Below are 26406 nucleotides of genomic sequence, written 5' to 3'. Positions count from 1 at the left end.
CTCCACTGAGTGTCATCGTACAATAAGAGTTGGATCTACATCACGTCCCTCGCAAAATACCTGAGGGCCAATAAGAGACAACCAAGCCACTGAACCCCAGGTCATATAGAAAGGTGATGTATGAAAGATGCTGAAAATCCTAGCAACACCTTTCGAGATCCTCGCCTATATGCACTCCCAAAAACAATGTTGTACTGACTCAACTGTCTAGTGAAAGAAGGGGAAGCTCTTCTCTCGGTGCCCCTCATCAATCCCCCAGTCCCTTAGGTCCCAGTGCAAGAACCTAATAGGGGAACCACCATACGCCAGGGTCTCCAAGACTCCAGCGCAAGGAGAATAAGATCAGGGTCAAGACACTATACTGAGGCCCTGTCCCACTCCACGAAACCTGCAATCCTGACAGGCATCATCTTGGTAGTGGTCGTACTCTTCACATTTGTAGCACATGATGGGTCTTTGAAAGTTGGTACCTTTGACTGCACCTCCACGTCCGTCTTGAAAACCACCCCGTCGACCGCATTGTGATAAGGGGATCCATATTCACCTCCTGGCATAGGTGGTTGATACTATGCATAGTAGGACAGAGGATAGAAGTATGGAGCCCCAATTAGATTCGGAGAAGGATCTTGGAGCAAAGGGGATTAGGAAGTAATGGAGGTGGGATGGTAGAAGGAGCAGGTGGTTCAAATGCCTTCACAAGGGTAGGAGGTACGGGTAGCGGGCCCGAAGTGGTCGGTGCAGCTCTGTTGACCGTAGCCACTAGCAGGGGCTCCCCAGTAGGATACTCTAGTAGAAGCTTTCTCAACCCCTTAAGATACCTACACTGGGAGACATCATGTCCATGAATTTCACAAAATGTGCAAAAGGTCGAAGTGGGTACCTTACGCTTCGAGGGACATTCCCAATAACCATGACCATGACCCTTGCACTCAGTGCACCAGAGACCACTTCTTATCTAAGATTTGAAGGGTAACTGTCCATTTACCCTTGTTCTGTATTTTAGACCTTCTTTGATTTCTTCTAACTCCTTCTTGAGTTGTTGCCATGCCGGTGAGATCTCCTCTCTTGGAAGCTGATGGTAGAAGTGTGTGATGAGGCGAAATTTAACTCAGACCGTTCCATCTTCACTAGTGAGGCTCATGAAGTCTTGAAGTGAGGCATGCTCAAGGGGAGTTTGTCAACCAACCTTATAGCAATGGTGGAAGGTAACGCTTTCAAAAACCACCCCTTCATAACAACATCGTTAAGTGGCACGGACATCTTCGTGGCTAGGACCCTCATCCTTGTGTACATCTAAGAGATGATTTTGCCAGGCTTCATAGTATCAATGGACAACTCCTGGACAATCATATGTTCAAACTTTTCCAACTTGAAAGTCCATAAGAATTCCTCCCTTAGGTCTGTCCAAGTCTGGAAATGGTCAAGGGGAAACTGACTATACCATACATTAGCTGCATCCTCCAATAACGAGGGAAAGATGTGAAGGAAGGCATGCTCGTTCTCCACACCTTTAGCTTTTCATGCCATGAGAAATTTCCTCACATGACCCTCCACATCCTATGGAGGTGGCCTTTGAACTTCTGAGTCTTCACATGGACCTTGTTGAGTAACTCAAGAAGTCTCGCTTTTCTGTAGGACTGAGAACCACCATCCCCATCCCAGAGGCTGAAGCAGGTGCAAGAGTTGAAGGGCCTCCCGATGGAGTAGTAATGAATGTGAGTGCCACAGAGGATGACACAATAGCTCCTGCAGAGGACCACAATGGGGAAGTTACTATTGGTGTGACCATAGAGGAAGTGTACACAGATGGTGCTGCACACGAGGAGGGCCTCGGTGTTACAAAGGCCAAGGGTGAGAACATTGAATATGTGGTGGTTAAAGAGGATGGTAGAGCAGTTGGACGGAGTTGAAGTCATGTTGGACGAGTAGGCAGTAGTAGGGAAGGAAGGAGATAGTGGTAAAGGCAGCATAGTTGTAGATGGAAAAGGAGGTGAAACATTCACGGTAGGTAAGGACATGTCTGGGGAAAAAGTACCCACGAGTGGGATGGATGTAGAAGTGAGACTTGCCAAAAACCCAGAGCTATGCATAACAGATGAGATAGCAGCTTGACCAGCAGATGTCAAGTCCAATGTAGAAGGAGTCACCACTCCAGACGTGGTGGTTGATGATGAAGACATCCAAGAGGAGAAGAGATCCTTGTTGGAACGTCCCAAGGATCTTTAGTAGTACTTCTAGTTTCAACTATATGATTGTAAATCTCAATGTATTATTTTTTTTGGAGGGGGGGAAGGATAATATCTTGTCTATGTTTGTACTATATTACAAGAACAATGTTGTTGTACCATCAACTCAATGAGTTATCACATAGCCACATCAAGTAATGGACTGGAGAGTTTTAACAGCAAAAAGATTTGATGCTCCAAAATTTCCCATGTAAAGGGGCATATAAGCGGCATAATTCCAGGGAAAATCACAGAAGGAGAAGTAGTTAAGTTTAAAACTGACCATACAAATATTGCAATTCCAAGAACAGAAACAAAAAAGCTTGCTGTAAGCTTTGACTGCCCAGAATATTTGATCCATCTGCAATAAAAGAACAAAAGTAAAAATTGAAATATGGCTACCGGCATATAAAGTTTTTTAAAAACAGGCTTTAATTTTCTCTGAAAATCTAAGCATGAGAAAATATGAAAGAATGGACTTACCCAATCATGATCATGCTCAGCAAAAAAAATGATACACCTATAATATTTAGAACAAACCACAATATATATTCAGCAAATGCTTCACACTGAAACACTAGCAAAAGAGTCTGGAAGATATTGGGAGGCCAGTTATATGCAGTTTTCATTGAACATGTGAATTTTTTAGCAAAGTGTAATTACCGACAGACTTACCAAATGAGAAACAGTGAAATGCCCATTGCCAGCTACACTCGCATCTGTATTTACAAATATGAAGCTCTGCATATTAGCCACTACAGATATTCCTTACTTCATCAAGCAGATTGCATGCAGTTCCCTATTCGATGTTGCAAGTACGACAGGAGAACGCTCTGATTCTAGATAGTATCGAGATAGGCCAAGGACTGTAAGGTGGGTGTAATGTCAGATCAAATATCTACATATATCCATATGTCTGTATATATCTAATATTATAGTCGAAGTGATCGAATTGATGTTGTACAATGCTCCAAAGTGATCGAAGTGATCTAATATTATAAATATTTCCAAAGTGATCAAAGTGATGTTGTAGAAAGATCGCTGAAATTTGCATGCTCTTCAATATAGACTAGTGAAGGAACAACAAAAAAAAGGAGATGGAAAGCCACGATAGCAACGACATTTCTTCAGCCTATTGTCCTGCGGAAGATGAAGCCATTTTGCAATGGGTCCCTCAACAACCCGAGATTGTTGTACATGATATTGATCGATTGGAGGAGGAACCTAGTGTTCCACAACATCGACCAAAGTGACTGCCACGGGAACTGATGGCCTCCCATCACAAAACTGCAGCGGGCAACCACATATGTTCCAAGCTATGATACTGGACACCATCACCCACACACTATCCTCTGGTGAAGGCGGAGGGTGTAGACATGAGAGAGGAGTCGCCTCATGTGCCTCTATACTGATAACATGCTGGTCCTTAATCCTGTAGGCTGGAGCGACTTGGTCGATGGAGAAGGCATGGCCTCCCTCGTCAGCCATGCAGCTATCCCCTAGGTGACTCTCTTTGCATCCTCTGCATACTGGCCACAATCCGGACAAGTCTTCTACATTGTGCCGAGCAACCCCAGAGATAGTGCAGAATTGTCTCTAGACCTACCTCTGCACAACGAATGCATCTACCATTTATCCTCATTTGCTCTAACCACCACGGGCCAATGGGCAGGCCTCCATGTGCCGCCATCCATAAGAAATAGGATATCTATCAGGCCTGTGGCTAGTCCATAATCATGACCAAAGCTGGGAAATAACTTCCAAAGGAACTTGCTACTCCAACCGGTGATGCTCTCTCGAGGGCGATCGGGGGCTGCCACTTGCAACTACAGAGGACGTTGCCCAATCTGAGTCTTATAAGAGAGAAAGGGCGCCTCCTCCACTATGTCCAAGTGCCCTATCCAAATTGGCAAGAATCACTCCCCTAGATCCCATTCAATCTCTTTGAGACCCCCCTGCCCCCCCCCGCCCTCCCCCAAAACCAAAGATGCCACCTCGCCCCTACTATCCAGCCAAGAATGGAACTAGGTCAATCATAAGAGTCCTTGCCCGAGCAACCTACTACTCTAACTCTCTACCACTCCAGTGTATCAAGAACCCCATCCTCCTCAAGGTCTCTCACAATGTTGGGCTGGACAAGGACCCTAGGCCCTATTCTGTAGAGTTTGCGCCGGTACGAGTCTTGGGACTACTGTAGAAACTATATTCCGAGAGGCACCCTAGGTCCACGTGGGCTATCTGTGCTAGTGGTATGGACGCGAGGCACTATGCAATCCTATCCAATATGCCTCAAGATCCGCCTCAATCTCAGACATATGTATGTCTGTCCCTCTTAGATGGGAAAGTGCTATGATAGGAGTGAGAGGAGCAGCTGAGCCATCATCGCGCCCCCCCTGGTTGCCCTGTTGCCTCGCCTCGCCCGCCTCTTCCGCCCTCTCTGCAGCCCCTCGCCCTCCCCGCCGCTCTCCGCTTGCTGTGCCTCCACCCTCCGCTTGCTGCCTCCACCCTCCGCTCACTGTGCCCCCGCCAGTCCTGTTTGTTCCGCCCCTTTGCCTCCCATATCCTGTCTCCCACCGCCTCTGCCAGCTCCGCCTCCCGTTGCCTCCACCTCCGCACATCGCTTCCCCCGCCTCTTCCGGCTTCCTCCCCCTCTCCCACGCTGGCTCCCCTCCCCCACCTCCTCTCCACTCTCTTGCCCTCTCCTTCCCTTCTTCTCTCCTTCTTTCTTCCTCCTCTCCCTCCTCGCATTCTCGTCCCCCCTCCTCTTACGCCTTCCGTTGTCCCCCCCTCGCCCTCCTTGCCCTCATCCATCTTCCACTTCCGTCCTTGCTCCCCCCGCCTCGTCTCTGCCTCCCCCTCTGAAGCTCTTCCTCACCCTTTCCTTTTTTCATCTTCCTCCCTACAGCGGAAGCATTTGTGCTTGTTAAGGCAAAAGAAAAACCTTGGTGGTGACCCTTGGTCTTGGCCACAGGGGCTCTATGGCAGCACCCTCGAATCCCATAGCCGTTAAGGTTCTTCTTTTCCCAGCTGACAAGCAACATGTATAGTAGGCAGTTCAGTCCCTCCAGGACAAGGCGCTCGTGGGCAGAATTGTGGGCCTCATGCCTACAAGGAGACAGGTGCGAGAGTGGATCTAGGTGAGAGCTTGGCATTAGAGGGTGACCACATTCAGGAGGTCACCATCTATGGAAGAGGCGTCTTCCTCATTCAGCTGAGCTCCCCCGATACAGCCTTGACACTTGTGGAGCAGAGCCCCATCCTCCTTGGCCCCCATTTGGTGTACCTCTTTCCTTGGTACCATGGCTTTGCAGTGGAGGACATGGACACGACACACCATGTTTCCCGCTTCCCGGTTATGCTTCGCTTCCCATGGCTCCCAAAGGAGTATAGAGCCATCCTCCCCTCCATCGGTCGGGCATTTGGCACCGTGCTCGAGTCTCCGCCAAATTCAGCCGCAGCAGTGGTAGCAGATGACGGGGTCCCCAAGATCAGACTGGTGGTTGAGAGCCCAAAGTCCCTCCCAGAGTTGATTCTTCTAGAGACCCTTGAAGGGGGTACACTTTGCCAGCGAGTGGAGATTTCTGGGTTACCAGACCAGTATCCACATTGTAGACTGATGGGTCACTTAGCCAGAGATTGCCCCCTTGGCCATGGCCGAGTATCCCCCCCCCCACCCCCGCAGAGCAGGAAGAGTTAGCAGGCACGAGTCCAACACCCTCTCAGGAAGGAGCAACAGGAGTCTCAGACCCCCTAGGTTACCCCCTCCGAAGGGGACTGGACCCAGGTTAAAAAGAAAAAGAAGCCAAGCAAACAGGCCCGCAAGCGCTACAGGCAGAGAGCCAAACGCAGAGAGAGGGACAAGGTTGACCGAGAGGCCCCTGAGAAGGAATCGGAGGAGCCACCTCCCCCAGCGGAAGGGGCCACCGCCCAGCCAGACGATCCTCCCATTTTGGAGGTTTAGCCTCTGCACTCACCCTTCCATCAGCAGCAGCGAGCCCCAGGAGCTCCAGATGCAGCGATGGCGGAAGCTGTGATGGACACTAGCCCGACAGCAACTTCGAAGGAGCAGATTCAGGGCCCCAGCAAGCCTGACTAGCGGAAGGGGCCTGCGGTCGTTATTATCCCTCCCCCTCCCCCTCCCCCTCCAGATCTCTTCCCCTCTTCCTACCCCCTCCAGGGTTCCCCCCAGCCCCTCCTACTATGATCACTCTCACCAGTTGGACCCCTCCCTCCGTCCCCTACTCTCCTACCTCCCCCGCAGCCCCCCTCTCCACCTCCGCAGCAGGTTCTTCCGCCTCGACACCCCTGCTAGTAGGCAAGGGTAATACAACGCTCCCTTTTGCTTCCTCATCGCAGCAACTGGTCCAACCGGGGAGGGATCCAGAGGGACGGGGCCTCCCGACCAGCAGCTCCCAACCTCTAGCCTGCGTCCCCTACCACGGGATTTTTGTTTTTTTCAAGAAAATTACTTCATCAAGTATGAATGAAAAGTGCCAGAGCAAGCTCAAATGCAAGAGTACATCATGCAATGCATGAGGAAAAACAGCTCAAAGTGAGCTAATAAAGAACCAAGGCGGAGGCTGAAAATGCCATCTCAACCTTGAAGGAAACTCAGAGAAGAAAGGAGATCCCCTCCAAACTCTGAAAAAAGTAAACTCTTCTGGCAGTGACTTCTCTGGAGGATCCCTGCATGCTCGCCCAAATGGCGATCAGAGTGTGTATTGTGTCGGTCCAAATACTAGCCATAGTCCAGGAAGGGTGAGCCTGGATACCCTCCATCGCCTCTGTACACCTGGCTCTCCAAATATGCCAAGCTGCAATGCTAGCCAAAATCTCCCAAGACATGTCTATAGAGGCATGAGCAGCTCTTAAAGGGGTTAGGGGAACATCCTGGAGGGAACAAAACTCCATTGAATATTGCCGTACAATGAAAGTTGCATCTGGATCATGTTCCTCGAAAAATACCTATGGGCCAGTAAGAGATAACCAAGCCACTGAACCCCAGGTCATATAGAAAGGTGTTGCACGAAAGATGCTAAAAATCCTAGCAACACCTTTCCAGATCGTCCTTGCCTGTCTGCACTCCCAAAGGCAATGTTGTACTGACTCAACTGCCATGTGACAACGAGGACAAGTAGAGTCAGCCCCGAACCTGGATCTCCACAAGTTCACCGCAATCCCTCCATGAATAGAAAGCCAAAAGAAAAGAGTGATCTTTCTATTCCTGAGGGATTTCCAAAGACACTGCCAAAAGTTCTTCCGCACAACTGCAGAAATCTGAAAACTATCCCAATGCGGTGCTCTGGAGGGCCTCCAACCTCTATTGCTGAGCTGAAACCTCCAGGCATTTCTAACTGTGTAGCAAAAGAAGGGAAAGCTCTTCTCTCGGTGCCCCTCATCAATCCACTCCCACTCCCTTGGGTCCCACTGCAAGAACCTAATAGGCGAACCACCATACATCCAGAGTCTCCAAGACCCTAGCGCAAGGAGAATAGGATCAGGGTCAACATACCACTGTAACCCTGCCCCATTCCATGAACCTTGCAATCCTGACAGGCTGAAATGCAACCTCCAAAAGAATATCATCGGAAGATTTGAGAAGTATGCCTCCCGACTGAACATCAAAGACAAGGGTATCCTCATGAGCATCCTGCAATGCAATGATCTGTAACATAATGCCCGTCCCTGAGAACGCTCCCCACCAAGTGGACTCTGTAAGCGGCATGTCAATTGTGTCAATCCACTCTGGCGGAATGGCTGCCTGTATTTGCTGTATCCTGAGTGCACTCCCTCTGAGGTGGCCAGCCACGGGCTGAGGACACAAAAGAGCAAGAATTTCTTCAACCTTCCCATCAAAAACTTCAGGAGGACACAACTGCTAAAAGTCTCTGATCCTCTGGAAGTCTCATAAAGGCCTGCCAAGCACCTACAGTAGAGGTAGGTCCCCTCTCCCATCTAGACCACTGCATATAATGTGACACTCCAAGTGGCATGCCATGATGATCCAAAATTGAGTCATTCCACATGACTGGCTGCCTTTGAATCTCTTCAGGAGAGATGGGTGGAACTCTGCGAAGTGTGTTTCTGAAGCAGCCCCAAGCTTTCAGAATAGCAGCCATGAGAGGGGAAGGGGGAGATTTGATATGGGCTGAAGTAAAGATCCATCTTCTGCTGTCCAACCAATCTCCCCCAAGAGAAGGGGTGCAAGACTGAATGCTGCGTGAGAAAAAATCCTTCTAGGGCTCTTGTCGAGGCATCAATCCACATACTACAAACTTGTAGAGCAAGGCCATACACTGCAAGCTTGGGTCAATAATATTGAGACCCCCTTCTCCTGTGGGGAGAATGAGGGTCTCCCAAGCCACCCTGGCTACAGCATCTGAGGAGCCATCTAAACCGCTCCATAGGAAGTTCCTGATAGGTCTCATGAGCTAAGTGATACAACCTCTAGATCTGCACCAACATGAGCAAACAAACCAAGCAGTGGCCAATAATACCTGGTTGACAACCACAACTCTAGATGCAAGGTCAAGTCTGTCTGAACTCCAAGAGATGAGCTTCCTCCTTATACTCTCCAACATGGGAGCGAACTGGTGTGCTGGAGAGATGCCCAACCCAACCTGGCATTATAGATATCTAATGGAGACTCTCCTCTGAATCTAAGTGAACCCTATGTCAAATCCAAAAGCCATCGGATTTGATCCAATTAATGTGTGCATCTGCTGCAATGCAAAACAAATCCATTGCTGTCCCGAATGAATTCAATGTCTATGGAGTGCCATCCAAAAATACAGCCGTGTCATCTGCCAACTCAGTGTCTAAGAGCTCATCCTCCTACCTCAGAGGAAGCCTGAGCCCTACAATTCCAGCTTGAGCTCTAATGTAATAGCTCATAGCCTTAGCCACAAAAAGGAATACAAAGGGGGCTAGGGGGCATCCCTGACGGACTGATCTGGTAATTTCAAACCTGTCTCCCCTGACTCCACCAATAACAACCTGGTTGTGGGCCGATCTGTAGAGGGCTGACACCCCTCTGATCCATGCATCTGAGAAGCCAAAACGAGTAAGTGTGCCCTCCAGAAAGCCCCAGTCTACCCTGTCATAAGCTTTCTCAAAGTCTAAGAGTAGAATGGCCAGCCTGTGACCATTATACATGGCCCAATCCGAAGCCTCCCAAAATGAGAAGATGTTATCAAAGATGCTCTAAAGGTAACGCTCATGGTACTATAGCCTTGGAAGGGGGATTTGATCAGTGCAGTGGGCTCTCATACACACCTCGTTTGGAGATTCCAGTTTGCCTCCACAAGATTGGAGAAGTGGTCCCCAAAGGTGTTTGATGCAATTATGGGAGACCAGATTTCACGCATGATGGACGAGTGGATGGGGCCACAGGGACTGGACCTTTGGCACACCCATGGTGCGGAGGTGAATTTTCAGCTGAGCTTCACGCGTAAGGAGCCGATGTGTGGTTTGGCGGTAGGAGTTATTAGATTGCCGTTAGAGGAAAAGGTGGAGCAGGCATACTACTAGCCCCTCCAGAAGTGTGCGGAGCTTTTCGGGGTGGAATTCTCCTTCGGTATTGAGCCAGTATCCACCCTAGTGCATCATCGCACAGACATGGACTATTCGCCCTCCAAACCCCCGACAAAATCACTTAAGGCAGTCTTTCTGGAACAGGCACCCACCCACAGGAGAGCCTTGTTCTCGGCACCCCCGTACTCATGAGTGGGACCATAGTGAGTTGGCACAGGTTCCACAACCGTGCTCGTAGCCAGCCGCAGCACCTCATACTTCGGCAAGAGTTGCATAGGGTAGTGGTAAGGCGGATAGTGGACATCCTTTTGATTCAGGAGCACATGTTTTTAGCATTAGACATCAGACAACAACACCACCTTCTCCCAGGGAGAGGTCCAGAGGAGTGGTCCCCTGCAGTAGAACGGAGCGGAGGGGTATGCATCTCAGTCTCACGACTTTGGCTCCAGAGGTCTACGATCAGGGCGAGCTCAGGGCAATTTGGATTGGAGTTTGGACAGAAGAGTCCAGGATTGGGATCCTGAATGTGTATGCCCCAGCGTGCAGACAACACCGCCCAACCTTTTGGAGGAGGCTGTTAGAGTGTTTGGATGTAGACTCCTGGATTGTTGGAGGGGACTTCAACAACTTGGAGTTTGGGAAAGACAAGCAAGGCGGTGCCTGCTTCTTTGAGATGCTAGCACCAGAATGTAGCACCTGGGAGCAGTTCATTTTCATGATCAGTGGCAGAGACCCGGGGACAGAGCCAAATTTCAGTAGGACAACTGGCAGCCTCTTCTTCTCCTTCGGACAGAGGAGACATGATGGACTGCTTGAGAAACTAGACCATTTTTATGTTGGGGACTGGGCACTACACAGAGGCGGCTCTATCGGGATTCTGATAGGTACCACGATGTCAGACCACTCTTTAGTAGTACTTCACTTAGATCAGCCCCGTCGAGGTCTCCCGCAGAAGGAGGTCCGCATTCCAGAGGACCTCTTGCAGTATGAGGAGATCCAACAGGTCATGGCAGGGATTTGGGAGCCGCAGGTCATTCTAGAGGAGATCCAACAGGTCATTCCAGAGGACCTCTTGCAGGACGAGGAGATCCAACAGGTCATTCCAGAGGACCTCTTGCAGGACGAGAAGGGGGTCCGCATTCCAGAGGACCTCTTGCAGGATGAGGAGATCCAACAGGTCATGGCAGGGATTTCAAACCACTAGGCCCCGATATTGAGCTTGCAATTACGGCCCCATCTTACCGACATCATCCATGACACCCAGACCGGGTTCGGGTCCGGGAGCGCAGCATCTTGGACAACATCTTCACGTTTTGGGAGGCAGTGGATTGGTCCAGGGAGGAGTCACAGCCCCGCTGGCCGTCCTCCTCTTTGATTTTGAGAGACAGGGTGGATTGGTCCTTCCTGGAGGGTACTATGCGGAGATTGGGTTTCTTAGATAGATGGGCCAAAGGAGTTTCTATGCTCTATGCAGGGAGCTCTAGTCAGATGCTTATCAGAGGACACAGGGGCGAGGCCTTTCCCCTCTCTTGCTCGGTTTGCCAGGGTTGCCCTTTCACTCCCTTCCTCTTCTTGTTTGTGGCGGAGGCTTTGGGCTATTACTTGAGATCACAAGTAGCGGGCCTCATTGGATTGAGGCTCCCAATCAGACAAGATGAGGAGCTGCTTGACTCGAAGTTTGCAGATGACACGGTCTTGTATGTTGAGAGCACCACATTGAGTTTGGAGAGAGTCGAGGGCGCCCTAGCTATCTACTGCGAGGCCTCAGGTGCACGGATCAACTAGACAAAATCCATAGGTTTCTTCATAGGCTTTGCGGAGACACAGGAGATTCATGAGTGGGGGAGGGACTTTGGCTTCAGATGGATTCTGCCGGGCCAAACAGCAAGATACCTCAAATGCCAGGTTGAAATTGACATTACGGCAGAGCAGCAGATTGCCCCGGCCCTTGAGAGTGTTCAGCTTAACTTCTGCCAGACACTCTCAAGGACCACGGGGCAACCCATGCAAGCTTCTCTACTGGAGCTCGGCCAAACTCTCTCTAACAGGTTGAGCCTTAGTGGCAAACCAGGTCCTTCTTGCCACGGCTTGGTATATTGCCTCCTGCTGGTGCTTTCATCACAAAGGATGCATTGGGTAGCTCCGATAGTTGGTTTGGAACTTCCTTTGGGTAGGTTCGGACGGCACGAGGAACACTAGAGCCCGAGTAGCTTGGCAGACGGTGATCATGCCACAGGCACTGGGAGGCTTGGGTATCATTGATCCAAAGATGCAAAGTAGAGCCCTCCTGGGCAAGTTGGTTGTTCGCCGCCTCAACCCAGGTGCAGAGCCTTGGAAGCTCCTCTTACAGCGAGGGCTTCTAAGGAACACCCCACGCACCGGGGGACAGTGGCAGCCTTCACAGATATGGATCTTCTCAGAGGCATCCCTTAAAGGGAAGGGTTCCCCCTTGATGAGGAGCCTCTACAAGGTCTGGCAAAGACTGGTAGGAGGTCTCATTCATGCTCCGCCCAGATGCAAAGAGGAGTTTTAGCGTCAGCCCCTTTTGTGGCACCCAGAGATCATAGATAAGGAGGGGCATATGATCGGACAACGGACTCACATTGGTTGCGCACAGTCGAACAGTGGTCCGATCGGGTCGTTTGGCTGATGGAGCAGATTACCTATGGAGGTAAAGGCGAGGCTTGATGCCCTAGCGCATTTGTGAGGGGTAGGGCAGTGGATGAGTGAGATTGACTTAGCCATTCTTGAGTCCTGGTGGGAAGGACTTCGCGCATGGAGAGACAGCAGATGGTTGGGGCAGTTTTCTCGTACTGGTGTCCCCTTGAGGATGTTGATGCAGCAAGGTAGCACGCACCCCGTCTTGTTCCGTGTAGGACCTGGAGGCCTACTTTAGCTACTCATCACTGAGAGAGACCCTGAGATGGATGGGAGTCTTGATGGGATTTACTGGCAGATGATCAGAGTGGTGGGACGCTTGGGGAAGGAGTGGCACATTGACCCTCCTAGTATCTCAGAGCAAGATGCCCCTAGATGGTGCCTTTGGCTGTGGGAGGGTAGACCTTTGAGGGAGGTCCAGTGGGATCCGTGAGAGTGGTACTAGCCTTCCAGGGGAGACCTAGCCGCGTAGGTGGATGAGGTGCCTTTCTTTTCCTACACCACATGGATAGGCAGGAGGCTTCAGATGGACTCATCGAGGTGGACCTCCTCGAGGGAGAGGCATTGGGTGACCTAGAGAGTGCCCCGGGATGTTCATTCCAAGTTTTCCAAGGAAGATATCCTACATCTTCTGGCTGCCCGCCCATGGAGGCTTGCCCATCGGGAGCAGATGCGAGTGGAGGGGCAGTGCCATTGTTGCTCCGATGGTCTCTTGGAGACTATCCCGCACTGCTTGTGGAGCTGTCGTAGCATAGCAAAAATTTGGATGAGAGCCCTCAAGATCATGACACGTATGCAGAGTCTTCATAGAGACTACACCTGGGGGATGGTGGCCTGGTTGACTGAGGGAGGACACGTGTTTCAGATTGATGAGATCTCCCCAGCCTACCGGATACAGGGTCATAGCATCCAGAGGATAGCACTCCATGAGGCAGTCCCTCCTGACAGCCTAGCCCCTCCTCCTAGGGAGGATGGCGTTTGGGAGGTGGTAGCCAGCATCACGGCATGGAACATTTGGGTGCTCATTGAAGTCTCGTGATGGGTGAGCACCCGGTTCCACCCTCGGATATCCTAGGCACCATCTGGAAGGATATCATACACACACTACGATCCACTTGGGAGCGTGGGACTCCAAGCTCTAGGGCGACTATCGAGAGGCGTGCTTGTTTCTGCAAGGCTTGGCATGCAGGAGTTTTCTACATCTTCACCCTGCGAGGAATTCGCTGGTTGTATAGTCCCCCACTTGGCTGTTAGCCCCAGTACCAGAGATCCCCTAGGCAATGAGCTGGGTTTTTCTAGAATAGGCATTGTTGGGTGCATTTGCAGTTACTTTACAGTTGTGGATGCTTTTGAGCTCCGATGGATGCATTTGAGCACTGGTGGGTGCGCTATTTCAGACTTGGTTTGTGCATTTTCAGTTTGGGATTGCACTTCAGATTGCAACAGAGTGCAGTGATTGGTTGATGCCATTTTTGCAGTGATTGCATTGTGCAGTCAGTAGCATTTCAGAGCAGCCAGTCGTACTTTGCATTTGCAGCCAGTATTAGTTTGGAATTTGCAGGCACATTTGCAGCCAGTTGCACTTTTGGGACTTGCAGTTCTTTTTGCAGGTACATTTGCAGCTTGTGGGTATCCCATTTTGCATCTTGTTGACTCTTTCAGACAGTTTGGCAATTTGTCCGAGGGTGACAAGCTGGATGGACCAAACTATGCCTTGTGTTCATTCATGCTTAAGAACATCTTGGTTGGTAAGGGCTTGTGGGATATTGTTAGTGGGGATGAGGTGAGGCCAGCAGGCTCATCTACATCCAACACAGCTTCTTCGGGTCAGAGACTACAGGCAGACAGCAGACTGCTACAGTCCCTCCTGCTAGTCCCATAGCATCGACAAAGGAGCAAAAAAAGTTTGACTGCCACAGTGCCCAAGCGATGTTTTTGATTGCCACAAATGTGAAGAGGCACATTATGACGACTATCAAGTCGTGCAAGGATGCAAAGGCAGCATGGGAAAGATTGGCAAACATGTATCATGTTAAGAATGAGGCAAGAGCCATTGCCTTGACAAATCAGCTCAAGGATCTCGAGATGCAGGAAGGCCAGGCAATCACTGATCATATTGCCAGGATCACTGATCTACGTGATCAGCTCACCAAGTATTGATGAGGAAATAGAAAACAAGAAGTTTGTCTCTATTACTCTCAATAGCTTAGTGCCCTCATATGGCACATTCGTCACATCATTAACCATTGTTCTCAGGGCAGCCCCACTCTCGTTCGATGAGTTGGTTGGGCTTTTGTTGCAAGAAGAGGAGAGAAGCTCAAATTTTGCCAAAGCCTCTCGTCAGGGTGAGCAAGCGCTTGCCATGGGTGGGAAGGGTGAATTTCAGAAAAAGTTTGAGCCAAAACAAAGCTGTATACACATCTTGATCAATCAAACGAGTCTGAACACAATTGTAGAATGATTGTTGCAGAGATCGTTTGAAAAAATAAAGGATGAAAATAGTGGATCACCAAAGACTCTATGATTTCTATCCATCCATAAAATCCATAGGGTCCAGTAGCGCACCCATACAAAAAATAAATCAAAACCCTATCTCGGTGGATGAAATCCAAACAACCAGAAAAATCTGCCAAAAATAACAGTAGGAAATCTCGCTCGAAGCCTCTGTCGGATGAGAGCGATGAAATCACAAGTATGGGGACAGAACCAAAAAATGTGAAGCACAGATTCAGTAGAGTGTTGGCATTTGTGACAAACAGCCTGAGCAATATGTCTATGTGCGAGTAACTGGCTGGATGGAAAAATGCCAAGGATAACTCGCCAAAGGAAAAGTTGTTGTCAAAGAGGGACTTTGTAATGCCAAAGGAGACGCAGCCTTTTTCTCCACCACTTCATTGGGCGATCCATATGCCAAACAGTATTTGCTCTGTGAGAAATCCAAGGCAGAGGTAATAACACTTTATACAGAGATGACACTGTGATATGTGAGAGCTTCAAGGGACGGGCGTATGAGGAAGAAGAGCATAAAATCCAATCCTCAAGCCTATTCTGAAGTTCCAAACGAGGTACCGGCAAGTATGGTTGAAGCATTGCTGAAATCCTATGCCATAAAGGACGATAATGAGCTCCCAAGCCGTATTTGCTAGCAGCCATAGAAAAGGATAAAATTGTGCCATCATCCTGAAGTACATCCGCCACAGATGAAATGCCTTTTAAGGAGAGAAAATAAGAACGTCTGGGTTCTTGTATGGCCAAAAGAGGGTGGAATACTTTAGACCAAAAAATATTCTCAGCCCTCAAAGAGTTTCCCGACAGAGAATCTCTGCCATGCCATTCCAAGTGGGATAAGATATGTTTCCAATCAAGAAGCAGACGAGAGACAAAGGGCAGCCTCTGATCTTGCCGTGGATAGAGAGCCAAATAAGAAATCCCACTGAGTAGGCTGCCAATGCCCAAAGGCAGAGGTATGAATATGTAATAAGAGAGAGCGGATCATGAAAGCCCAAGGCTGATCTCCTTGCATAAACTGTATCATCATTTTCCCTCTGTGAGCAAGTAAATGCATTTGAATATTGAGAATGTTCAGACCCCCGTGCATCTTTGGAGAACAGAGACGATGATAGAGAGTAATCTGAGACTTTTCTTGCCATTTTTTGAACACCAGAAAATTTCCATGATAGCTGACATAAAGGAAACCAGATTTGACCAAGTTGCAAGCTTCCAATATTCAAGTTTTGCCCTTAACTTTGTTAGCACCCAATCAGTTTGTTGGGAACGGGTGAGTCCCCAACCTAGATGATAACTGAGATGCCGAATGAATTGAGAAGCTGGGATAATTTCCCTAGTAGGCCACAGAAGGCTGTGCCATTCCTGTGCATGCAACGGCAACAATTTTGATTTCTGAAAATTTACCCGAAGACCAGCAGCCAATCCATATGTAGAAAGAGCCTGCATAATCATGGACAGATCAGCCCGAGTATTTTTTGGAGTAAAGAATGAATCATCAGCATATGCCTGAGCGATCATGCTATGACTGCCAAGAATCTCCAAACTCTGAAACTGGTTAGTGTCCAAGAGGTGGTCCAGATATTGAACCAGTGGATGAGTGGCTATGGCAAAAAGTAAAGCACTTAGGGGACATCCTTGCCTGACAGAACAACCAAGAGTCCAGGATGGAGAAATATCCCTTGAAAGTATGCAGGCAGCTTTACTATCTTGATATAGCCAAGTGATGAGTTGCTGCATTTTTGTGCCAAATCCCAATGCCTGCATAGTCGATGAAATAAAATCCCACTGAACAGTATCAAAGGCTTTGGCAATATCAACTCGCAATAACAAAACATCCTGCTGCGTGTATTTGGCATATTCAATTCCAACATAGGCATTAGCAATGTTATCTGTGATATGCCTACACGGGACAAAGCCATATTGGGCAGGATGCAAACCATCATGTAAAAACCCCTTTAGCCGATCAACAATCATTTTGGTAGTGACTTTGTAAATGACGGGCATAAGAGTGATAGGTCTCCAGTCTGCCAAAGACTCACAAATTTGCTTTTTTGGAAGGAGTTTAACAAGACCTCTCTTCCATGTGTCTGGCATTTTCTGATTTTGCCATGCAGCGTTCACCATATGTAGCAATGTATGCTTCAAAATAGGCCAATATTCTAGAAAAAACTCGACTGTTAAACCATCCCATCCTGGAGATTTCCATCTGCCACATGATTTGATTGCATCTGACGGTTCCCTCTCAGTAAAGGGTTCCTCCAATTCCAAAGCTTGAGTAGTGGAAATGATAGGAGAAACATGTTGTAACAGTAAATTTCGTGCAAGCAAAATTTGTTGTGAGGAAGGAACTGCACAACCAAATTGCTAAGAGAAATGATGCACACAAACAAAAGCAAGCTGTGACCATGAAGTGGTCCATGATCCATCAGGCATAAGCACCCTGCAAATTTCTGTTTTGAGTCTCCTCTGATGCAAACTTTTGAAAATTTCTTTGAAAGATCAACCTTTATCTATAAAGGCTCGTTGTCTTGCTAGATAGTCTCCCATTTGGCCAGTTTCCTGTGATCATTTAGTTTAAGACAATGTTTGGCCTGGCATAGTGTTGTTTGCTCATGCATGGATAACGAACGATGATGGCTGAGTTCAGTGAGGTCTTGACAAGTAGATTTGGCCTGAGCAATGGTTTCCCTCAGAGTCTTCATGTAAGACTTGCCATAAGCTCTAATCACAACTTGCATTTTGGAAATAAAAGAATCCCAGGCATCATCAATATGAATATGGCTGCTAGAGGACAGACAATGAGATGCTTCAGTAACCATTGCCTTGAAATCAGCATGTTGCAAACAGCTATTGTTTATGATTAGATGTCTCCTTTGTGGCAATCTATCATCTGGCATATCATGAAAGGATAACCGCAACCATAGAGGTGCATGGTCTGAATGCACAAAGGCATAGTCAATCCACATTTTGCATGTAAAATCCCCATTTTGTTGTGGAGCTACACTATACCATCGATCCAGATGTGCCTGATAAGAAGAAAGGGCATTATGTTGAAATGTGTAGCCCGGTGACAAAGGCTGCAATGCCTTCCAAATGTCAACCAAATCCAAATGCAATAGTAATTGAGACCATGCATGCCTTTCAGGAGTGAACATATGGTCATGTCTGGAGGTGTTGTCACCCTGTTGTGGAGCATTATTGAAATCCCCACATATGTAGGCATGATATCTCCATGGATATTGTTGCATGGCATCCCAAATTGCAGTTCTTTCTCTAGAGGACTGAGGTGCATAAATAGAAGAAAATTCAAACACCTCTCCTCGAATAATGCATTGGAGAACAAGCCATCTGCCTTTGTTGTCATTTAAAGCAATAACTGGTTGAAGCTCATGTTTAATTAGAAGTACTACCCTTGAGAAAGAGTACTCCCCAGCATAGAAAATATCATAACCACAGTAGTGTCTTGTCTTTCCTGCATAGACATGTTGGTTGTGTTCTTGTAATGCCACTATGTCAGGTTGAAATCTATTGATGTACAGCCACACAGATTTCCATTTCCTACTGTCACACATCCCCTAGACATTGAGTGTAAAACATTTTATATGAGCAGTCATATTTACAGATATTTATAGTAATATAACAACTATGTACAGCAGCAAAATTTATGAGGTCAGCCTTGCATTTCTATCTCAAGGTCAAGGCCTCGCCCCTGAGAAGAAGTAGCGACCTGAGGAGTAGACAGCAAAGCAGCAACCTCTTCTTCAGGGAAGAGTGTTCTGCTGGCTGTCACTGCAGCCCATGTAATCCCAATTCCTGTATTTATCTCTGGGGTATTTCCACTAGAAGATGCACCATTCCAAGTGCAGGGGGGTGGAATTCTTCGAGCAGAAATAACTTTTCTTGGACTTGCCATCCATCAGTTGGAGGTTTCTGTCCTTTGGTCAAGGGTTGAATAGCAGGAGGTGAATGTGAAAATATATTCCCATTGCAAACCACTGGAGCTTTGCCTTTATCCTGACTTCTAGAAAGCTGTCTACTGCCTTTGTTTTTATTTGCAACTGAAGTAGGAGCATCCTTAGTAGGCATGTGAACCGGCAAAATGGTATGAGGCATTTTATGCTGATTCATTGGACACTGTGAAGCCATGTGTCCAAATTTTTTGCACTCAAAACAAGCCCCTACAAATAATCCCCATTTGAGTTTATAAAAAGCACTTCCCATGTCCACATTATTCACCATGACTGAATAAGAGTCTGGTGTGGGATTATCAGTATCCCAGAGAATGCAAAATCAGTTCAAGTTGCCATTTGGCCGTGGTGGGCAGACCACTTTACCTAAAGATGCTGCAATTTTAGGCAAGAGTGAGGCCATACATTGTGGGAAATTGACAACTTCAACCCAAACAGGGCATCTGTGTCAGATTAAAGCCTGAAAATCCCTTGTGGGAGACCATGGCAATACATGCACCATTTGCTGCCCAAAAAAGAGAGGTGAATGTTCCAAGAGCATTTGTTTGTGTATCTCATCCACCATGATAACCTCAAAAGAACCCCTGGCTGCATAGTGTACTTTACGAACAAACGAGCCAGCCAGTGTGCGTGTCAACCAGTTGCCTATCTCTGTGGCAGGTGGCATCCGGCCTGGAAAAAATAATATGACTGCATTCTTAGCATATTCTCTGACTGGATCCACAATTTCATCTACCTCAACCATGAGGCCAACTGAAGTAACCGAGTCTTTCCACTCTTTCCTCGTGTCTGCAAGTCCTTCATGCATGACATCATATACCAGTTGAGCCTCAAGAGTATCATGCATCGGGTCATGCTGACTCAACCTGCTTTTGCTTCTTCCAGGGAACTGAACGCTCCTTTTGAAACGTTTTTTCATAGGAATATTCTGCCATAGCTTTGTAATGGAACTCAGGAATGAAGTACCTGTAAAAGGGTAGTGGAAGCAAAAAAACCAGTCCCAAAGAAATATCCACAAGAAGCCCACAGAGAAGAGAAAAAGAGTATATTGGTAAGGAGATAGACGGGAAAGAGGGATGTAGAGGTCGAGAGAAGATAATAAACAGTTTTGTAGAAGGAAAAAGAGGGAAAAAACAGTAAAAAACCCCAAATGAAACTATATTTCAGAGGAAAAGGTAATATTTTGGCGATGGGAAAGGTGCAGCAGATCCAAAGACTAAAGAGGAGAAAAACAGGAGCAAAAGCCCTCAAAGTCAGCACGTGGAAGTAGTTCGCAAACGAAACCCTGCATGGAAGAGAGCCGAGAACTGGGGATGATCTGGAAACAGGAGAATTGTTGCAGGCGGAGATGTCCGTACAGGCCGTACACCTGTACGGAAAGTTCTCCTTGCAGGCGGAGATGTTCGTACAGGCCGTACACCTGTACAGAAATCGTACGGCGCTCTGACGGGCTGTACGGCTGGTATCAATGGCTCCAGATCATCGGGTTTGAGGCGCTAATGTAGCACGACTTGTAGCGGAGGCTCGCGGGCTGGTTGCTTGAGGCACTAGAGCTCACACACCTCTCCTCTCCATCGCTCCCTCACCACACTCTCTCTCACACCAACCACACACACTTTTTTTTTTGTGAAACCAGTAACTATAAAATTAACATGAAATCAATGTACATGACATTAGACTCCAAAAGAGAGCCTAATGGAAAAACTCAAAAACAGTGAGAAAACACTTCAAGGCTAGTAGCATCCAAGTCCTTCGCAGCATAACTATCATATAAAGATTGCTTGAGGAACATTCTGAAGAAAGCATATGCCTGAGGAAACTGTTGTCCCATCCTAAAATGCAATCTCTGTGTCCAAATAGTCCATAGTACCCAAAAACGAGCCCAGTGAAAGAAAAGGAGGAATGGAGACATCTGAGATGAGAAGCATCCAAACATCCAGAATAGTTTCCCGAATCTGATAGAGGGAAACCGAAGCTGCAGCAAATGAGAGACATGAGCGATCAATATCCGAGAGTGCGGGCAAGACCACAGCAAATGGGGAATTGTCTCACGGTGATGAGAGCAACGGGGGCAGGAAGAGGAAGCAACACGACGTGCTTCCAATTTCACCCTAATGGAAAAAGCTCCCACTATACATCTCCAAAAGAAAAGCCTCTGTTTCAATGGCAATGTTTCAATGGCAATTTAGCTTTCCAAAATTTTTTGAGTTTTGATTGCCACCAAGATAAAGGCCTATCCGAATTCCAAAAGAAATCTGTAGATCATCGAGGATGTCAAATTATGCATTGAAAGTGAACAGGTAGCAGGAGACAAGGAAGTCAGATTCCAGTCCAGTAATCTGTCCTGGTACAAACACAGCGGAGGAACAGGAACAAATGGCTGCAACATAGTTGTAAGTGTTCTCCAAATGGGCCTATGATGTAGACCCAAGGGGAATGTCCTGCAAGCTTGTGGAAATGAAATCACATAACCATGTTGATCCACCACATCTCCGACAAATCTTATGCCCAATTTCATAAGATTATATGCTTTAATAGGTGCCTGTAAAGCAAGAGGTGATTCAAACACCTTGCTCCAATGGATGCTTTCCAAACGAAGAGAATTACCATGATGGGAGGAAGCACCTGACCATTTAGCATAAGAGAGAATTCTCTTCCAATCATGAATAAAAGCAGTAGAAACAGGACAGCCAGGAATTTTCCCCTGAAATGTGGTCATGACTGCTTCCCAGTGATCTGTAATCCAATGCCCATATGCGTGGGACTTCATGTTTCCACACATAGCTGCTAACATAATAGCCCATGGCTGTTTTTGCTGAAAAAAATCAGCAATCATAGTGCTCTTTCTTGCCAACATATGAAACTGAAGATTGAGAATATTCAGTCCCCCATGAGTCTTAGGAGAACAAACAGACTGCATGGGAAGTAGTCGCAAAGGCCTTTTGTGAGATTTACTTTTCCAAAATATCTCCATAGCCTGGGACATATAGGAAGCCAAATGCTTAAAAGACCAGTGAAGAAGAGGCAAATAAAATTGCACATATGCCATAATGATAGACTGTACTATCCGAACTCGAACATGTAGAGGCCAAGTTGACAAGTGCCAGTATTCCAGCTTCTTGTTAATCTTTTCAAGCACCCATTTAAGCTGTTGTTGAGGGGTAATGTTCCAGCCAATGGGATATCCTAAATGCCTCACAATGGTATGGGAAGAAATAATGTGGCCTGGCCAGAGAAGTGCATGCCAATCAGCTTCTTTCAATGCTAGAAGATTCGATTTCTGAAAGTTGATATGCAGTCCGGCAGCTATGCCAAAATCATTCAAAGTATGCATCAAATGAGAGAGGTCACGTTGAGAATTCCTGGGCATGAAATATGAATCATCAGCATATGCCTGTGCAAGAAATGGCTGTGCCCCTGGAATTTGCAAGCCATGAAGCTGCCCAGTATCTGCAAGATGGTCCATATGCAACAATAACGGATGAGTAGCAATGGCATATAGTAGCGAACTAAGAGGGCATCCCTGTCTCACTGAACGGGTCATAGTCCATGTCCTTGACAACCCACTACCAAGCAGACACTGCGCAGTGGCATGAGAATACAACCAGTAAATAACATGGACCAGCCGAGGGCCAAATCCCAATTTAAGCATAGTCTGAGAAATAAAATCCCAATGGACAGTATTAAATGCTTTCGCAATGTCCACTTGCAGAATGAGAACATCTTGTTTAGAATATTTGGCATACTCAATTGCAAGCAAAACATTGGAGATATTGTCAGTAATCTGCCTTCTGGGAACAAACCCATACTACCTGGGATGAAGTCCTGCTTGCAAGATAAATCGAACCCTAAGGACAATCATCTTGGCAATGAGTTTGTAAATGACTGGCATAAGAGATATGGGCCGCCAATCAGCCATTGTCTCACACAACCTTTTTTTGGGGATCAATTTGACAAGGCCATGTTTCCAAGAAGGAGGAAGAGATTGTTCTGCCCAAGCATGATTGATCATAAGAAGAAGAGTGTCCTTGAGATCACCCCAAAATGCACGGAAAAATTCAACAGTCAATCCATCCCAACCAGGAGAGCTGCCTTTACGTAAATTACTCAAAGCATCATCCAGTTCATTAAGCATAAATGGCTGCTCCAATGCATGAGCCTGTTCCCGAGACAATATAGGCTGAACATGCATAAGAAATTGAGACCTAGCTGCATTCACTTGCATCGAATAATCAGGCTGAGGAGAAAAGAGATGGTGGAAATGACTAGAGCATTGTGATTCCAATTCTGATTTGGAGGTGGTCCAGGTGCCATCATCCTGCCTGATCTTGCAAATATCCTCCTTTCGCCTATCCGCATGCAGGCTTTTAAAGAAGGCCTTGGAAGAGCAACCCTTATCCAAAAGGGGTTTCATGCGAGCTCGGATTTGCCACTTCTTTAATTTGCGAAGATCATTTTGATGGATGATATGAACCACATAAGCACAAGAATCCTGTTCAGAGGAGGTGAGCTGCCTATAAGAGCTGATTACATGCATTTGTTGCTTGTGAGATTGAGCCCATTTCAGCTTAAGCCTGAGGTTTTCCATGTGACTCCGTCCATAATCTTGAATAACAGCCTGCAAGCGATGGGCAAGACTGAGCCAAGCAAAATCCATGTCCTCGTGAGCATGTAAGAGGAGGGGGCGGACAGCCACTCTCACCATGTTCTGAAATTGTTGATGAAGCAAATAAGCACTATTAATATGGAGTAGACGATGACCAAAAAAAGGCATATCATCTGTCAATCCTGCTATAGATAATGTCAAGCATACTGGAAGGTGATCAGACAGCAAGAGGGAATGATCAACCCATAATGCACATGTGAAACTAGCATACTGCTGAGCATACAACAAATACCATCTGTCAAGTCGAGCCCAGTAATGAGTGAAAGCGTTGTGATGGTATGTATAACCCATATCTCTATCCCTTGTTGAGAGCCATAAATCTTCTGCATGCAAGAAAGAAAGCATATCCTCCCAATGTTGAAGCTCAGTGGGGATCATGTGAGATCGATGAGTGTTGTCGTCTTGCATGGCAGGCGAGTTATTAAAGTCTCCACACAAAAAAGCATTAGACAGCCATGGATATTGCTTGAGGGAGGCCCACATTTGAGCTCTTGTCGCAGAAGTTTGAGAGGCATAAACCGATGCTATTTCATAAAGATCGGCATGATAGATGCATCTGATTACCATCCATCGACCCTGGGGGTCATTGTGAGCAACCGTGGGCTGCATATCATGTTTCACCAGCATGCATACCCTCGAAAAGTGCATTGTACCAGCATAAAAGATGTCATAACCAGCAAAGTGACCTTGCTGGCCAGCCAAGAAGTGTTGATTGTGTTTCTGTAAGGAAATTACATCGGGGTGCATTCTATGTACATAGTGCCAAAAAAGTCTCCACTTATTGATATTGCAAAGACCTTGAACATTGTATGTAATTCAAGTAATTGAAGCAGACATAGAAGATATGTACAGTCGAACCGAGAAACATAGTAAAGGTATAAGGTGTCAGGCCTCAGCCATGACATCAACGTCCACCTGGCCTCCTGGATCATTAGCTCTATCGTCCTCATCATTGTCACATACAGGAATGCCCTTCTTGAGCACATCAACCCACAGTCGAGAAGTCAGGCTATCAGCAGGGGTAGAGGCCTGACCAGAGGTGGAGGAAGAGGCATCCCAGTGCCGAGATTGTAACGGTCGTGGCTTAAGCGCAAATACCTTTTTGGGTTGCTGCCAGGCACCCTGGGGAGAGGCATTAGATTCTGAAATTTTGCCCTTTTCATTATCCTTTTGCTTGGCTGGAACATGGACCACACTTTCTTTGGGAAGAACAGATTTAGATGTCACATCACCCAACTTGCTAGGCATAGCCTTAGGCCCCGAACCATAAGTTGGAGGGGTAGTATTTTCTGGAGCAATAGCCCTAGGTGGGAGCTGATGCAGGATTGCAGGACACTGTGAAGCTAGATGGCCAAACTTATGACAAGTAAAACAAGCACCTGCAAATACTTCCCATTTCAAGTCAAAATATTTTTCGCCCAAGGGAACATCCTCCACCTCTACCGCAATGGAAGGAGGGGTTGGATGATCTGTATCCCAAAGAACACAAAACCGATTTCAATTACCCGAAGGACGGGGTGGGCATACAACTTGCCCCAAAGTAGCTGCTAGACTTGGTAACTCAGCCCTCATATAATCCGGAAGATCCACTACCTCAACCCATACAGGGCAGTGATGTCGAATGAGACCGTGATAATCCTTATTTGGCGACCATGGCATGACATGCACCATTTGTCTGCCATAGAATAGAGGGGACATCTCCAATATCTGCTGACGATATGAGGCATCCAAAAAGTGCACTTCATAAAAACCTGGAGAAGCAAAATATACTCCTTCAACAAAGCAACCTCCCAACAAAGCTTGAACCACTGAGCCACATCATTTGCAGAAGGTAACTTCCCAAGGAAGAAAATATAACTGCTTGCTGAGAGAACTTCCGGAGAGGAGTAACCAGTGAGGGCAGCTTCAGCTTGTACTTAAGGGCCGGGAAAATAGACGGCAAGAAGGGGCGGACAACAGCGGCTAAAGTAGGCGAGCAGGAGCGGGGCAACGTAGCTGAGGGAAGCTTCTGAAGGTCGTAGGGTAGATGCACGCGGGCAGATGCGCGCAGGGAAGCAGCAGGCAGACGCGCGTCCAGCAGCGGCAGCTTCGTCTCTCTCCGCGGGCCGCAGCAGCAGCTCCGTCGACTCTTACGCACACCTCACGTACACAGGGCAGATGCGTGTAGGGCAACAGCAAGCAGACGCGCGTCCAGCAGCGGCACACACACACACACACCACACTTTTTTTTTTTTTTTTGTGAAACCAAGATACTTATATTATGAAACATTCATTTATATCCGGGCAGTGCTCAAAAGAGAGCCAAAGCCCTATCCATCACAAGCAGTAAAAGAAAAGCTGAATACAAGAAACATCCAAATCTTCCTCATGTAAGGCATCATATAAAGACTGCCGCAATGAGGCTTTGAAGAACTCATAAGGATGCTAGCATATGGTGGTTGCTCCTATCCTATCACATGGTGTCCAAATACTACATGTTAAATGTGGGTATATATGTACAAAAGTGGGGTTTACCTCATTCCACTACATATTCTTGCTATCTTATTATTTTTTAGAGCTTCTTGAGAAAGCTTGGTGAGTTTTCAATATCTATTTGTTAAAGAAAAAAGGGGTTCGTACTCAAGGTCAGGTGTGTGGCTAGCAACTTTTGACCTAATCACCCTATCTTAATTGACAATTTTAGATAGAGATCATGTACATTAGTAGTGGCCAAGTGTTTGTCTCAGAACCACATGATTTACTAAAATTAATGCATAGTATTTTACATATAACAAAAGGCAACCTCAAAATATTGTGCCATATATTCAAGGTTACCATGTGTTGTGTTTATTCATTTACCATGTAGTAT

The 26406-nt window shown here is 47.1% G+C and overlaps 1 protein-coding gene across 3 annotated transcripts in view; it reads right to left on the bottom strand.

The window, feature by feature from the left end:
- Positions 1–26406, bottom strand: part of LOC147886963 (uncharacterized) — a 202797-nt gene that overhangs the window by 43003 nt on the left and 133388 nt on the right. For 2 of the 3 annotated variants that reach the window (XM_087394892.1, XM_087394895.1), the window contains exons 6-8: positions 2901–2944; positions 2709–2745; positions 2509–2586 (exon numbers count right to left, since the gene is read on the bottom strand). In XM_087394892.1, coding sequence (XP_087251018.1) covers positions 2509–2586; positions 2709–2745; positions 2901–2944 — 159 coding nt within the window. The remainder of the gene's footprint in view (positions 1–2508; positions 2587–2708; positions 2746–2900; positions 2945–26406) is intronic. The other variant, XM_087394894.1, reaches the window with a different exon arrangement.

The sequence above is a fragment of the Dipteris shenzhenensis genome, chromosome 23, assembly GCF_047967505.1.
Source record: "Dipteris shenzhenensis isolate YYH24624 ecotype China chromosome 23, Dip_SZ_1.0, whole genome shotgun sequence".
Lineage (NCBI taxonomy): Eukaryota > Viridiplantae > Streptophyta > Polypodiopsida > Gleicheniales > Dipteridaceae > Dipteris > Dipteris shenzhenensis.
This window is presented reverse-complemented; position numbering and strand designations above follow the sequence as displayed.